This window comes from Myotis yumanensis, unplaced genomic scaffold (assembly GCF_028538775.1).
Source record: "Myotis yumanensis isolate MYYU_CA2020_CCGP unplaced genomic scaffold, mMyoYum1.0.hap1 SCAF_11, whole genome shotgun sequence".
Taxonomy (NCBI): Eukaryota; Metazoa; Chordata; class Mammalia; order Chiroptera; family Vespertilionidae; genus Myotis; species Myotis yumanensis.
Window position 1 is genome coordinate 9,685,321 of NW_027223762.1, and position 16,032 is coordinate 9,701,352.

At 43.5% G+C, this 16,032-nt stretch overlaps 1 protein-coding gene across 4 annotated transcripts in view; it reads right to left on the reverse strand.

The window, feature by feature from the left end:
• Positions 1-11,890, reverse strand: part of ATAD2B (ATPase family AAA domain containing 2B) — a 120,831-nt gene extending 108,941 nt beyond the window's left edge. For all 4 annotated transcript variants that reach the window (XM_070428758.1, XM_070428759.1, XM_070428757.1 and 1 more), the window contains exon 1: positions 11,395-11,890. In XM_070428758.1, coding sequence (XP_070284859.1) covers positions 11,395-11,601 — 207 coding nt within the window. In that variant the 5' untranslated portion in view covers positions 11,602-11,890. The remainder of the gene's footprint in view (positions 1-11,394) is intronic.
• Between the last annotated feature and the right edge of the window lie 4,142 nt (positions 11,891-16,032).

Sequence of the window (16,032 nt, forward strand, 5' to 3'; positions counted from 1 at the left end):
AAATGTATTGTTACTAAAAAAAATTCCAAAGAAAAAGCAAAGTACAAACCATTTTTTAAAAAATCAGAAGCCTAGCCAGCGTGGCTCAATGGTTGAGCATTGACCTATGAACCAGGAGTTCACGGTTCAATTCCCAGTCAGGGCACATGCCTGGGTTGCAGGCTGGATCCCGAGTGTGGAGCATGCAGGAGACAGTGTTTCTATCTCCCTCTCTCTTCCTCTCTGAAATCAATAAAAATATATATATTGTTGTTTTTAATCAGAAAATACTAGTTCTGACCAGAGTTGCTAGGTGGTTAGAGTGTCGGCCTACAAACCAGAGGGTCCTGGATTCAATTTTCAGTCAAGGGCACATACCTGGGTTGCAGGATTGATCTCTGCCCCCAGTTGGGGCTCATATGGAAGGCAACCAATCAATGTCTCTCTCTCACATCAGTCTCTCTCTCTCTCTTTCTCCCTCTCTCTCTCTCTCTTTCCCCTCCCCCTTCCATTCTACTCTCTCTAAAATCAATGGAAAAAATATCCTCACTCCTCTGGTGAAAATTTTAAAAAAAGAAAATTTTAGATAATATAGGGCAGAAAGGGAAGTGGAACATTACAAGAGCATGTTAAAAAGTATGTGGTTAGAGGAAATATAATTTTAAAAATATATGAATTTAAAAAACCTAGAAGTTTAGGTCTTAAGGGCAATAAATAACAATAAAGCATACATGGAACAGTTACCAAAACTAAGCATAAATAGGGTAGCAAATATAAATCAGAACAAATTATATAGAGTAAGTTCTCTGAACATACTTGTATTAAACTATAAGTAAATAACAAAAAGATAATTAGAAAATAAATGCCCAACTGTTTAGAAAAGTAAGCAATATACTTCAATAACCTATATGTCAAAGAATAAAGCAAGAAAAAAATCAGAAACTATTTTAAAATAAAGTTAATTTATACATATCCTAGGAGAATTTGAACAATAAAAAAGTTAAGTAGAATCTTAATATGGAACAAAATAGGAGTTTATCTGAATAATCAATAAACTCATACTAAATACTCCATCTCTTAATGTTTCCTATCATTTCTACATATAAAAGCCTAATATGCAAATTATCCCCTCAGGAGTTCGACCGGGAGACCAGGAGTTCGATCACTCACTATGACATGCGTTAACCACCAGGGGGCAGCGAGGAACAAAGGAAGGCCCAGGCTGGCAGCCGAAAGGCCCCAATTGTCCCTGATCACCGGCCAGACCTCGGAACCCTACCTGTGCACAAATTTTGAGCACTGGGCCTCTAGTATATTTTTATTTTTCTACATCTAACAGAAATACACATTTTTCTCAAGCACACAAACAACATTACTGACACTATATTAGGTCACAAAGAAAGCATCAAATTCCACAAGAAATACACAAACTGTGTTTGTTATATGAGAGATATGCCTTGCTTTGACAATTTACTACAAAGGTGGCAATTCTCTGCAAATTAATCTAGGAATTCAAATACATTCTCAATCAAAATTCTAGTTGGATTTTTTGAGGAACTCTGATCTTAATTGGAAATGTACATGAAAAAAAAAATAAAGATCCCTGAATATCTAGGTCAATTTCGAAAATAAGGAGGAGGGGGGACCCTTTCCCCCTGCCCACGTGGGAGTCCATTCTATGGGACTCTTTCCCTCTCCCCACATGGGAGTCTGTACTTGTTCTTCAATAATCTCCATCTTTGCTATAAAAAAAGAAAAAGAAAAGAAAGAGGAGAAGCTTGCCTTTTAAAATATTAAGACATATCTCAAACCACAGTCATAGAAATAATATGGCACTGCCACAAAAATAACCAACACAAAAGAATAAAGAGATCAGAAAAGAACATACATAGAAATTATTGCATTATAAAATGACTCTTCAAAGGGAAAGGTTGTCTAGTAGAATCAATAAGATAAATCAAAGACCTAAATAAAAAAGGTAAAACTGCCAAAGCCGGTTTGGCTCAGTGGATAGAGCGTCGGCCTGCGGACTGAAAGGTCCCAGGTTCGATTCCGGTCAAGGGCATGTACCTGGGTTGCGGGCACATCCCCAGTGGGAGATGTGCAGGAGGCAGCTGGTCGATATTTCTCTCTCATCGATGTTTCTAACTCTCTATCTCTCTCCCTTCCTCTCTGTATAAAATCAATAAAATATATTTAAAAAAAAAAAAAAAAAAGGTAAAACTACATGTGTGTACAGGTCACAATGTAAACAGTATCCCTTACTATGAAACAAGAAAGGTTAAAAGTCACTGATCTTGCCCAGCCGGCATGGCTCAGTAGTTGAGTTTCAACCTAGGAACCAGGAGGTCACAGTTCCATTCCTGGTCAGGGCACAAGCCTGGGTTGCAGACTGGATCCCCAGCGTACATCCCCAGTGTACAGGTGCAGGAGGCAGCCAATCAACGATACTCTCTCATCATTGATGTTTCTATCTCTATCTCTCCTTCTCCCTTCCTCTCTGAAATCAATAAAAAAAAATTTTTTTAAGTCACTGATAAATAATACTCTTGGAAAATAAGAAAATATAGCAAATCCAGCAGAAAAGAGAAAAATGGGCAAAAAATATCAATAAGCATTTCAGAAATGAGGAAATTTAAAAATACTAAGGACATTAAGAGTTGCTCATACTCATTAGTAATCAAAGAAGAGCAATTAAAAATATACAAAATTCCTAATATTGGCAGGGTGTGAAGATACAGGAACCTGTATATACTACTCCTAGAAGTTGAAACTAGAGCAATTTTTTTTTTTTAATCCTCACCAAGGATATTTCTCCATTGATTTTTAGAGAGTAGAAAAGAGGGGGGGGGGGGGGGGGGAGAAACCAAGATGGCAGCATAGGTTAACGCCGGAGTTTGCTGCCTCAAACAACCACTTCAAAAATACAACTAAAAGACGGAACGGACATCATCCAGAACCACAGGAAGGCTGGCTGAATGGAAGTTCTACAACTAGGAGGAACCGAGAATCAGAGGAGGCGCAGTGCTGAAGTAAAATACTAAGGCGCGGGCTGGTGGCTGAGGGCGTGGTTGTCTGTTTCAATCCGGAGGGAGCCTCAGACTCTGAGCTCCAGATCCGGGCGAGTCTCTAGGGACCCAGACTCTAATGGGAGAAGCAGGACTGTCTGGCTTCGGTCCCTCCGAGGTTTGCAGCTGTTGCTGGGACAGAGAGGCAGAGCCCCTGGGGACTGACTGAGGGCAGCCATAACTGCTCCCTCCTCCGCCCTGTTGATCCTGTGGGACCCGCCCCGCCCAAGCCCTGCACAAAGGCATTTGCCGGATAGCCTCAGGCAAAGGCTAGATTAGCACCTCGCTAGAGGACACAAGTTCTTCCACTGCAAACACAGCTGATTATCACAGCCAGTCGGCCTGGAGGTCAAATCCCTCTAGTATTAACTATAACAATCAAGGCTTAACTACAACAAGACTGCACACAAAGACCACTATGGGGTGTACCAAGAAAGCGTAAAAAAATGCGGAGACAAAGAAACAGGACAAAACTATCAAGGGAGGATATTGAGTTCAGAACCACACTTTTGAGGTCTCTCAAGAGGCTTCTGGAGTCTGTCGATAAACTTGATGAGATGTACAGGAAATCTAATGAGACCCTCGATGGTGTGATAAAGGACCATCTAGAAAGTAAGCATACACTGACTGAAATAAAGAATATTATACAGACTCCCAACAGCAGACCAGAAGAGCGCAAGAATCAAGTCAAAGATTTGAAATGCGAAGAAGCGAGAAACACCCAACCTGAAAAGCAAAATGAAAAAAGAACCCCAAAATATGAAGATAGTGTAAGGAGCCTCTGGGACAGCTTCAAACGTACCAACATCAGAATTATAGGGGTACCAGAAGATGAGAGGCAGCAAGATATTGAAAACCTATTTGAAGAAATAATGACAGAAAACTTCCCCCACCTGGTGAAAGAAATAGACTTACAGGTCCAGGAAGCGCAGAGAACCCCAAACAAAAGGAATTCAAAGAGGACCACATCAAGACACATCATAATTAAAATGCCAAGAGCAAAAGACAAAGAGAGAATCTTAAAAGCAGCAAGAGAAAGAAACTCAGTTACCTACAAGGGAATACCCATACGACTGTCAGCTGATTTCTCAACAGAAACTTTGCAGGCCAGAAGGGAGTGGCGAGAAATATTCAAAGTGATGAATAGCAAGAACCTACAACCAAGATTACTTTATCCAGCAAAGCTATCATACAGTATTGAAGGTCAGATAAAGAGCTTCACAGATAAGGAAACGCTAAAGGAGTTCATCACCACCAAACCAGTATTATATGAAATGCTGAAAGGTATCCTTTAAGAAGAGGAAGAAGAAGAAAAAGGTAAAGATACAAATTAGGAACAACAAATATACATCTATCAACAAATGAATCTAAGAATCAAGTGAATAAATAACCTGATGTACAGAATGAACTGGTGATTATAATAGAATCAGGGACATAGAAAGGGAATGGACTGACTATTCTTGGGGGGAAAGGGGTGTGGGAGATGCAGGAAGAGACTGGACAAAAATCGTGCACCTATGGATGAGGACAGTGGGTGGGGAGTGAGGGCGGAGGGTGGGGTGGGAGCTGGAAGAAGGGGAGTTATGGGGGGAAAAAAGAGGAACAAATGTAATAATCTGAACAATAAAGATTTAATAAAAAAAATAAAAAGAAAAAGAAAAGAAACAATAAAAAAAAAAAGAAAGAGAGGGAAAGACAGAGAGAAATATCAATGTGAGAGAAACACATCGATTGGTTGCCTCCTGCACGAGCCCTGACCAGGGCCAGGGCCGGGGAGGAGCCTGCAACCGAGGTACGTGCCCTTGACCATGCCCTTGACAAGAATGGAACCAGGGACCCTTTGGTCCACAGGCCAATGCTCCATCCACTAAGTCATACTGGCAAGGGCGAGGCTTTATTTATGTTAAGTACATGAATACTCTACTTCATTCCTGGGTATCTCAAAGAAATTCCCAAACCAAGTCCCCAAAGGACACTGTATGAGGATATTATTTGCAGCATTTAACACACAAGGAATGCACTGCACAACTAGTCATTTGCATAGACTACAGTATGAATGGTGCCTCTTTGACTGGTGCAACATGGCAGCCCTAAAACAGTGAACCAAAGAGACTAAAATGCTTGCCCACATGGCACTTACATTTTAATATTGTAGCTGCCTGATAAACATTTGTTGATTGAATACAAGAACAAAGGAAAAAAGCAAGACCCACCACCAAAAGTTAGGCTTTATTACCTCACAAATACCTGTCTGGCAAGTTTAGAGAACATATTTTATGAGTATCTGAAGCCCCACCACTTCGGAGATCCTGATTTGGGTCCTAGAATACAGACACAAACTAATAATGCTAAAGATGTTTAATTCACTAATATCTATCTTCGTACATAAATATGCTATATAATGTCTTTTCAAGATGTTTCAAGTATGAACATTTTTCTCAAATGGAAAACATGTGCATACCCCAGAGATAAATAATTCCCAGAGCATAGAAGAAAATGTACACACTAATAAATCAGTATCACCAAGCAGAGGGAAAGATGGTAACACAAGTACACCTCTATTGGAGACCACAAGCCCCAAACTAAGTCTCTTTATAGGGATTTTTTTCCCAAGCTATTTTTAAAATATTGGGAAGCAAGGATATTGCTAAATGATCTCACAATATGCCTGCTCCTCTCCCTACACCCACCCCCTGAAATCAAGCAGCGAGCAATTACTGAAAATCGCTGTTCTATATTTCATCTCCCTACAGGCTACTGTTCCCACTTTCAGTCCCAATGCAATCCTAGACACAACTCCAGATAGTCTAGTAAAAATCTGTCTACGCACAGCGTGCACAGAACTTCCTGACTATACAACAGCTGCCTTCTTCACTTTTCCAGATATTTGTAGAAACCACTGATTGAACAGCATCAGAGTAGTGACAAATACACATGAGACTGTGATATACAAGTGGAGAAGACAGAACTAGATTTAGGTATTATCCCTACTACTTGGCTCCCACTGGCCATTGAACCAGAACTAGATTTAGATATTACCTATTTGGCCTTCTACTGGCCATTTAATCTCTTCAGCAACTCAATTTCCTTAGCTGTAAAATAGGAGTACCTATTCACCTGTCTTACAGGGTTGTTGCATGGATTAAATGAAACAGCATTAAACCCTGGCATGATTTACTCCTCTCCTTATTAGGTTACCACCAAATGGTCAGACAGGCAAAATGCAATAAGTAAAATGAAAATTGTCCATATAAAAATAATTTAAAATGAGGCACACTTTTCATTCATTCACTCAAAAACTATTGAACAATATCTAGCAGGCACTATTGTAGGCACTCAGGATACAGCTGTGATCATGACGATCTCTGTTTATTTAATTGATTTTTTTAATAGAGAGAGGAAGGGAGAGGGAGAGAAACTCTGATGTGAGAGTGAAACATCAATCAGCTGCCTCCTGCACGGCACCTCCCCCATAAAACCCCCACTTGTGCACAGACCAGGAATCCAATCGGCAAACCCAACCAGCTGAGCCAGGCCAGCCAGGAAGACTATCTGTCCTTAAAGAGTTATCAGAGAGCACATTCCGGGTTGTGGGCTAGATCCCCAGTAGGGGGCATGCAGGAGGCAGCTGATTGATGTTTCTCATTGATGTGTCTCTCTCTCTCTTCCTCTCCCTTCCTCTCTCTAAAATCAATAAAAACATTATTTTTAAAAATATATCCTCAGATGAGGATGAACAAAGAACATAAAATAATAATTTCTCATATTATATATATCACTGTGCATACTTAGAGTCCTGAAGATAGAAACTGTGTTTTATTTATCCTCTATTCTCAAAGTTCGAACATCATGATTTTCACAAAAGAGACGCTCCTTACTATGCTATTTCATTCATTTAACAGATATTTACTAAGCATCTTCTATGTGTCAGATGCTGCACCAAGCCTGGGAATACAACAATCGGGTGAAAATAAGACAGAGCCTGCTCTCATGGATCTTACAGCCTACTGTAATAAAAGAACCGGGGGGGGGGGGGGGGGGGGGGCCTAACCAAAGGTATATATTTCCTACCTGCAGATAAAATTATAGCAATCTAAAAATGAAAAAAAATAATACCAAAATAGAGTTCAAAAGAACCGAAGTTTATAATCTTATAACATATACTCAAAATATTTAAAAGATAACACAAATTACAGCCTATTAAATTTAATGTGATGTCTTTTCTATTGTTTGATATAAGCCACATAAAATATTTAACTCTCCAAAAATCTCTAGCTTATATTTAAATAAAGTTAACACATTTTATGTATGGTTTTCTCCCTAACTTTGCGCTTCCATAGAACTTTTTATCCAAAAAGCCTCAGTGACTCATTTTTCACAAAAATCCTCCCCCAGTGAAGGGACATTAACAGAAATATAAAACATTCCTAGTACAAAACTAAAAACCCAAATATCAAGAAATCAATTCAGTAACACACTGAGTAATGAAACTTCATTGTGTATATCCAAAAAGAAATGCTAAGTATACAATTCAAAGTCATGCAGCACTTCTCTGAAGTGACTCCTTGAAGAGACAAAACCACTCTACTCAGGTGCTGACAGTGGTTGGGCTCATGAGTTCTCATAACAAGCTGTAATCCCACCACCTGTCTAGCTGGTTTCCAGAGGTTACTGGTTTATCTATGATTATGTATTTAAGAGACATGCAATCAAGGACATATCAAAGGATGGTTAAAAGACTGCCAGGAAAAATAACTTAGGAATTAATAGGCATTCACTTCTACAGGTGTTGTTTCACCCATGACCTAAAAAAACTGTAAGTGTATATAGTATTCGAACTCCATGAACTCCACTGCTACTATGGTTCAAAATTGTGACAGAGAACACTGCTTAACATATTACTCAATATCACCTATATGGTGCTCCATGTGAATTTGACATAAGGAAAAATAAACATTACATGTCCCATGTCCCATGTCCCTCTCAGGCTTCCTTTCCATGTTAATCCCCAACTTCAACTACTCTGTTTGTGTTATGTTGGCAAATGTATGAGTGCTGGAAAAGAATAAGTACAGGGTGGTAAAGAATAATTGTAGAGTGATAATAAAGAAGGACCCACAGATTTTTTTAAATAAAAGTAAAATAAAGCAAGCTTACTTATAAAATTACTCAAAATATTTTCATCCTCTCAGCTAACATGTGGACTCAGAGTCAATGACCATCTCAAAAAGTACAAAAAACTAGTGACAAAGCCAAAAGCACCTGCAAACAAACCTGACAGAACAATGAAAGAGATGAAATATTTTTCAAAGACTGCTTTCCAACTCTGCGAATACAGTCGCAGATTGTTTGCTGAGAGTGACTCTGAGGTGGAGCAAATAAATGCTAATTACTGATGGTCAGATTAACTGACCTAAAAGAGGTCAAACTTTATACACGTTAAATGAACAAACAAAAAAAAGCCAAGTACATAGAAGTAATTACAGCTAACTGCAAAACACAAATCAATCTGACATTTAAGAAGTGTGGGCACAAGAAAATTGTTCCAGCCGAAACCAGTTTGGCTCAGTGGATAGAGCGTCGGCTGCGGACTGAAAGGTACCAGGTTCGATTCCGGTCAAGGGCATGTACCTGGGTTGCGGGCACATCCCCAGTAGGAGATGTGCAGGAGGCAGCTGATCGATGTTTCCATCTCATCGTTGTTTCTGACTCTCTATCTCTCTCCCTTCCTCTCTGTAAAAAATCAATAAAATATATTTTAAAAAAAAGAAAGAAAGAAAATCGTTCCAATAACCTATGGAACGTATCATGTTTATTTCCCCGTCCTACACATACTTGGAAGAAAAGCAAAACTATAGGCATAGCTCATGGTCCAATGCCTTTTTAAACCAAATGAAATGTCTCTAGACACCGTGGATAAAACAATCTAAAAAGAGTCAGAAGAAAAGGAAGAGGGAGGGAAATCAGCATCAAGTGTAAAGTGAAGAAATAACACAAAAGTAGAGAAAGGGGAACCTCCTCAATTATAAATCTCATAAAGAGGAATAAATACAGTGCGAGCAACTCCATTTCCCATCAAATACTAGTAAGTCTTTGCAGGCACCAGCAAAGGCTTTAGACCCCACACACATAGAGGGTGCTTTAAGTGCCACCAGAAGGGTGAACCGGGAGTGCTAAACTCTTGTAACATAAAACCAACTTGAGAGGAAGAGCTTGCCAGGCTCAAATCAATCCACTTCAGAAATATGCAACAAAGAGGTATACAGCCTGCTCCCCTAGAATATAACCCATAAACTTGGAAAATCAGAATTACAACTTATCCTCTTCTGAAGGACTAATCAAGATAGAGAATTATTAAAAATTTCTCAGAGAAAGTAATTAGATCATTCCATCATCTACCACGGCCAGGTTTGTATTATCTTCTTAAAACTGAAAAACAAAGTTTCAAAGTAAATCTTCAGTAGCCTGTTATTTATGGTCTTTAAAACATTTCAAAAGGGTCCTTGAAACAAAGTTTCATTAGCATCCTTCTAGAAAGAGCTTCAATATGTTTCATTCTAGCAATTTAAAAGCTACCCGATATTCATTTCTACATTAGATTATTGATTGCTTGCCTTTTAACATCTCCATAACAGCTGCTTGACAAATTACCTCACCTCATTCCTCAGGGGGTAAGGCAGCATGCTATCCATGAATTCAAAAATGGGACCACAAACTGAACAGCGACAGACGAGCCAATTGCATCAGATGAATTTAGACACAGTTCTAACAGACTGGGCACTCAGATAGCATTATACAATTAAATGCTCATACTTTAAATATTTATTTGCCCTTAAGTGTAGAAGACAGACCTTTCTTAAATTTATTTTCATTTTAAAATATATGTTAGCTTCAGTAAGTCAGTAAGCTTGTACATGTTTGGAGTACTTTCTACAGAAAGCCTAGTTTTTCAGAATAATTACTCTGAATAGTTTGCACAACTTTCAGATTTGGCTTTATTTCAACCTAAGAGATCAGTCAGCCCCCGAATAGTCTAAGACAATTTTGAAAATATTTTCCAGGTTTTTGCAAAATAAAAGCCAAATGTATTTTCAAAGATATAGTAAATATACTTCGAAATTACACAGTAAAATGTGTTGTATTTACCTCAGCTTATTTCTGATTAGTGCCAGAGAGGCAGAGTGAGATACAGAGAAAAAGTCACGGAGATACAGAGAGAAAGCACACATAAGCCATAATCTTGTAGAGTCCTGCAGAAAAAAATAAAATATGGCTTTCCTCCCATAAGAGTAACAAAATGGGGCGGATTTAAAGGCACATTTCAAACCAACAGCAATTTCCAGCCCAATTACCCTGGGTAAATGAACCTCTTTCTGGACGAAAACAATACTCTCTCCTGAATTCAACCAAATCTCATGATACAAACTTACCGATTCCTCTAAAGCGACCAAACATACCGCTGACTTCGAGTTTTTACACTGTATTAAAATGTCAATCACTTAAAAAAAAAAAAAAGCTACATCAACGGCCTTCTTCGAATGATCGCTCTTGCAACAGTGACCCTGACGGCGCTCATTCGCCTTCGGTAACTAACTATGCCCGGCAACAAAAACACGCAGACCTCCAAGAGGCCGCCCGCTCCGGGGACGACCGCCGGGCAACCCGGCCGCTTCCCGGGGCGGGCGGGCCCCCTGTCGGACCCCAGAGCCCCCCGGGGTCCCTAACTCCAACCTGGGTCCGCGGCTGGCGGGCCCTCCAGCTCCGGGACCCCGTCCGACCTCTCCCGCCGGGAGGGGCGGCGGCGTGGGTTTTGTTTGGGAAGTTGGTGTCGGAGCCGCTGCAAACTTTTCTCAGCATCCCCGCCCGGCGGCACCGGGAGCTCTCCGGGCACTGGCTCGCCAGCCCGCAAACGGTCGGAGCGGGAGCGGGAGCGGGAGCCGGAACCGGCAGGAGCTGACACCCTGCGAGGTTGGCCACCGCAGCAAACTTTCACTTCTCCTCCGGCCCCGCCACCCGCCACCCGGGACGCCGGCCCGGCTCCCGCTCCCGCTCCCCGCGAGTTGGTTCTCCTCTAAGGCGGGACAAGGGCACGGAGAGCAGACCGCCCGCCAGCCCCCCGGAGGCCCCCCGAAGCCTCCCCGCGGGCTCCCGGGCGGTTCTCGACACAAAAGACACGGGCCGGCAGCGCTGTCGCGGCCCTGCCCAGCCGGTGCCACCCGCCCCGCACCCGCGACGCCCGGGCTCCGGCCGCCGGGAGGGCTCCGCCGGAGGCTTCCTGCCCAGCCCGGCAGACAAAGCCCGGGCGCCGGGCCGCCCCGCAGCCTCGGGACGCGGGCCGATCGCTTACCCGGGCCTCGTCCGCAGCGACGCCGCCGCCGCTTCCCCCGGCCTTGGCGGCGGGGCAGCTGGCAGCGCGGGTCTTGGAGGAGCGGGTCCGAGAGGAGATGAAATGGCTGCTGCCTCCGGTCGCCCCAGGCTCGGCTCCGGCTCCAGGCCCGGGCCCAGGCGACTTGGACCCGAGAAGGCGCAGAGAGCTCTTCCGGGTGTTCACCATGGTCCGGCCAGCAGGACGGGTCCAAGCGCGCCCGCCGCGCCCGGGGAGCCGTGGAAGGCGGCCCGCCGGCCGGGCGTCAGGGCCCGGGGAGCCGGGCCGGGAGACGAGCCCGCCCGGACGCCGCGGAGCGCAGGCGAGGACAGGCGACAGGAGGGCGCGGGACGCGAAGTCGACGTGAGAAGGCAAGTGGCGAGCGGCGGGAGCAGCGATCCAAGCAATCGGCTCAGCCCTCCACCGGCTTCGCCCTCCTCAGCAGGAGCCGAGCGGAGCCGCCATGTCTGCCCCTTTCTCTCCCGTTCTCGCTCTTGAGCTCCGTGCGTCAGGGCTCCGGCGCCGCAGGGCCGACGAGACCGCTTCCGGCCGCGACCGCTGCGGGGCGCTGCAGGGCCGGGCAGCCCTTCCCTCGCCGGCTGCTCTCCGGTGCCCCCGCCCCTCCGGCAGGCCCCGCCCAGCGGTGTGACGTCACTCGGCGGCCAGGGGAGGGGCGCTCTGGGCTGCGTCGACTCTATGGTTCGCGGGTCTAGCCAGCCCTCTGAGAAGGGGGATGGGAAACCCCCCGAAGGCTCGCGGGTGGAGCCCTCCCTCCCTGCCAGGCCCGGGTACCCCAGCGTCCCCGCCATCACCCCAAGGTGCCTTGGTCTGAGCTCGGAGCCAGGGCGGGGGATGGAGCGGGTGCCCGGTGACGAGGTCGAGGTGACCTGAGTTGGAATCTCAGAGAAACCGAAGGCGAGACTCCGAACTTGGGTAGCACTTTTCATGGCTGTAAAAATGAGTGACAGGTGTGATCAAATAGATCTGCTCGGTATCCGGCACACAGTTAGGCTTTAAAAAGAGCAAACACGAGAACCCTGCTCTTTACACAAAGCAAGGCAGGGTCTTTTTCTAAACCCCTGGCCAGCGGGAAGGCGGAGCCACAAAGAACCAACTCTTCCCACGAAGCGCCTCCTTCATCGCTGCCGCCCCCGCCCGCGCAAGAATGAAGAAGACACAAAGCTGAACACAAAATTTTTTTTTAAGTTGTGATTTAACTTTCAAAGGAAAAGATTATAAAGCACGCGATTGCTATGAAAAAGAAAGCTCTGCTGTAAAGTAGTGGTTAGGTTAATTTCAAAAATTCTCAGCACATGAGCGATAGAGAGTCTACTATTTATTGGGAAGAAGCTCTTCCTGTTTGCTACACTAAGAAAAATTGAAGACTCATGAAAAGTCCTGTAAAGATCGCCCAGCTGCTTCAAACACTGGAGCATTCTAGCCATCCAACCTCCCAGTGACCCTGGGGATGGACAGTTTTTCTATTTGGGGAGCAGCGCGAGTTCCAGGAAAGCAGACACATCCCTCTTACACTGATTTGCATACCACACCCGCCTCTAGACTCCACCCACAATTTAAAATCTGGCCTCTCCTGGGTGTGGAGATCTTGTAATGGCACCAGACCTGGGCTTTTCTGTAACAGTTAGCTATGATCATTGAGCAGGAAAAAAAAAACAACAGTATCATTGCCTGCAAAAGAGGCTGGCTTTAAGTATTATAGAAGTGTCCCGAAGGCTCCTCAAGGCATGCTGGAGCCGGTACCACCCACCCTAGCACCAGGGCACCAGGTCCCTGTCAGTAATGGGTCCAGCCTCCTCACTTCTGTCAGTGTGGCCCCTGCTCAGTCACAACACCAATTTGCCACCCAGTCCTACACTGGGTCTTCGCGAGACTCAACACTTTACCCTGGATACCCACTGAGTCCTACCAAGATCAGCCAGTATTCCTACTGGTGCTTGTGAGCATGAGGATGAAGGGGTCATGGCTGCCTTTTCCTGGCCCTGAGTTCTTCATAATGGGCTATGATGAGCTTCTTCCTTACCCTCTCTCAAAACTCCTTAGCCAACAACTTTCTCTGCCTGCGCTCACTGAAGCAGGTTTTTCTCAGACTGCACTGTTGTCGTCTCCCAAAGCCTGCCCTATTTTTTAATTCTTTTTGTTTTGTTTTTGTATTCCTCGCCCGAGAATGTTTTTATTGATTTCAGAGAGAAAGAAAGGGAGAGGGAGAAAGAGAGAGACATTGATGTGAGAGAGCAACATTGATCAGTTGCCTCTCGTATGCACCCCAACCAGGGATGGAATCCCCAACATGGGTATGTGCCCTGACCAGGAATGGAACCTACAACCTTTTGGTGTATAGGATAACTCTCCAACCAATTGAGCCACACTGGCCAGGGCTATTTTTTAATTCTTTATTTTTGTGAAAGCAGTTTGGTATTTGGAAGAGTTCAGGTGCTCATCTTCTGCAGTCACCAAGAAAGAGAGATCATTCTGAAGTTACTCTTTAAGAAATATGTTCTCTGACTTTGTTTCTATAAATGATTTTAAATAGTGAAAAGCATCCTGAAGAAGTGTGTGGTTTGCAAATTAACATACAAAGGCTTTGGGTGCTCTCCTCTTTGTTTTGTTTCTGTGTTTGTTTGTTTTTGTAGTCCTAGCTGGGGAAAGCCAGGTTCGGAGTTGAGTTACTATAACCTATACCATTTTTTAAAATATATATTTCATTATTGATTTCAGAGAGGAAGGGAGAGGGAGAGAGAGAGAGAAACATCAATGATGAGAGAGAATCATTAATCAGCTGCCTCCTGCACTCCCCACATTGGGGATCAAGCCCGCAACCCAGGCATGTGCACTGACTAGGAATCAAACTGTAACCTCCTGGTCCATAGGTCGACGCTCAGCCACCGAGTCACGCCAGCTGGGCATAACCTATTCCATCTGTTAACAACAAATATTTACTCTAAGCCCAACTGGTGTTAAGTACTATGCCAGCTCAGGAATAGGGAGTTTTTTAAAAACAACAACAACATAGCTCTGGCCCTCAAAGAACTCACAGACAAGAAGGGAACAAAGGAGACAAGCAAGTGCTCAGTGAGCTGCAACATGATGTTTTAAGGAAGAATGAGGTGGAGACCTCTAATTCAAGCAGGGATGTTATGGCAAGCCTCTGAGAGGTAATGACTCCTGAGATGTATCTTGAACCACAAAATGGAGAAAGGAAACGTTATGGACAAAAGAAAGGAAGACTTGAAAAAGATATGGAAGCTTTGCTTGTTTTTTCACAAGATGACCTACCTTGCTTTCTTACACCTTTTTATAATCTTCCTTAAATTCCCTCCTTAATTTTACATGCAGAAAAGAAGCTGCAACCTGCCATTCTGCAGAGCTTTTGAGATCTGGCTTCCCAGAAACTGTCAGTTAAGCTCAAATAAACTCATAAAAATTCTCTACAGGTTTGGACATTTTTTATATTGACAGCATGATTTTATATGTACTAAATACTACAGAAACTATTTTTTATATTTTAATTAATTTTTAGAGAGAGAGGAAGGAAAAGGGACAGAGAAGGAGAAACATTGATGTCAGAGTGGAACATTGATCTGCTGCCTCGTGCATGTCTCAAACAGGGGATCCAGCCCACATCCCACGCATGTGCCCCGACCAGGAATGGAACTAGCCCCAACGTTTTGGTGTACAGGACAACGCCCAACCAACTGAGCCAAACCAGCCAGGGCCAGAATCTATTTTATTTACTTATTTTTAAATATATTTTTATTGATTTTTTCAGAGAGGAAGGGAGAAGGAAAGAGAGATAGAAACATCAATGAGAGAGAATCATTGATCGGCTGCCTCTTGCCTGCCCCCTACTGGGGATCGAGCCCACAACCTGGGCATGTGCCCTTGACTGGAATCAAACCCAGGACCCCTTAGTCCGCAGGTTGATGCTTTAACTGCTGAGCCAAACCGGCCAGGGCCAGAATCTATTTTAAAACATACAACTGTTAGAGCTCTATGTTTTTAAATTCAGCAAAGATTCTGGATTTAAGAACAAAAATCAGTAGCATTTCTATATGCTAATGATAAAAAATCTAAAAAGGAATTAAGAAAGCAATTCCTATTACAACAGCATGAAAAAGAATAAAATATTTAGGATCAAGGAGGTATAAGACTTGTACACTGACAACTAAAAAATACTGCTGAAAGCAATTAAAGAAGACCTAACTAAATGGAAAGAGGCATCCATGTTCATGGATTGAAAAACTTACCATTGTTAAGATGTCAATATTCCTTTAATAGATCTATTGATTCAGTGCAGTCCCTATCTGAATCCCAAAGGCCTTGTTCTACAGAAATGGAAGAGCTGATCCTAACTGTAAGGTATCTGGAATTGTTAACAGCAGAGTTAGCCCTCAGTCCTTGAGTTCAGCTAAGAAAGAATTCAGAGTCAAGTTCTCTGGAGTAAGAAATTTACTTAGAAAGTCACAGAGGTAGAAGTAAACCAGCTGGGCTACATGAACTCAGGAAACAAGGTACAGAGGCAAAGGAAGGGCCCCTGGAGCTTAGGAGAAAGAAAACACACCTGAAAGAAGAAGAGAGGAAAAGGCTCAGGAGAGAGAGAGA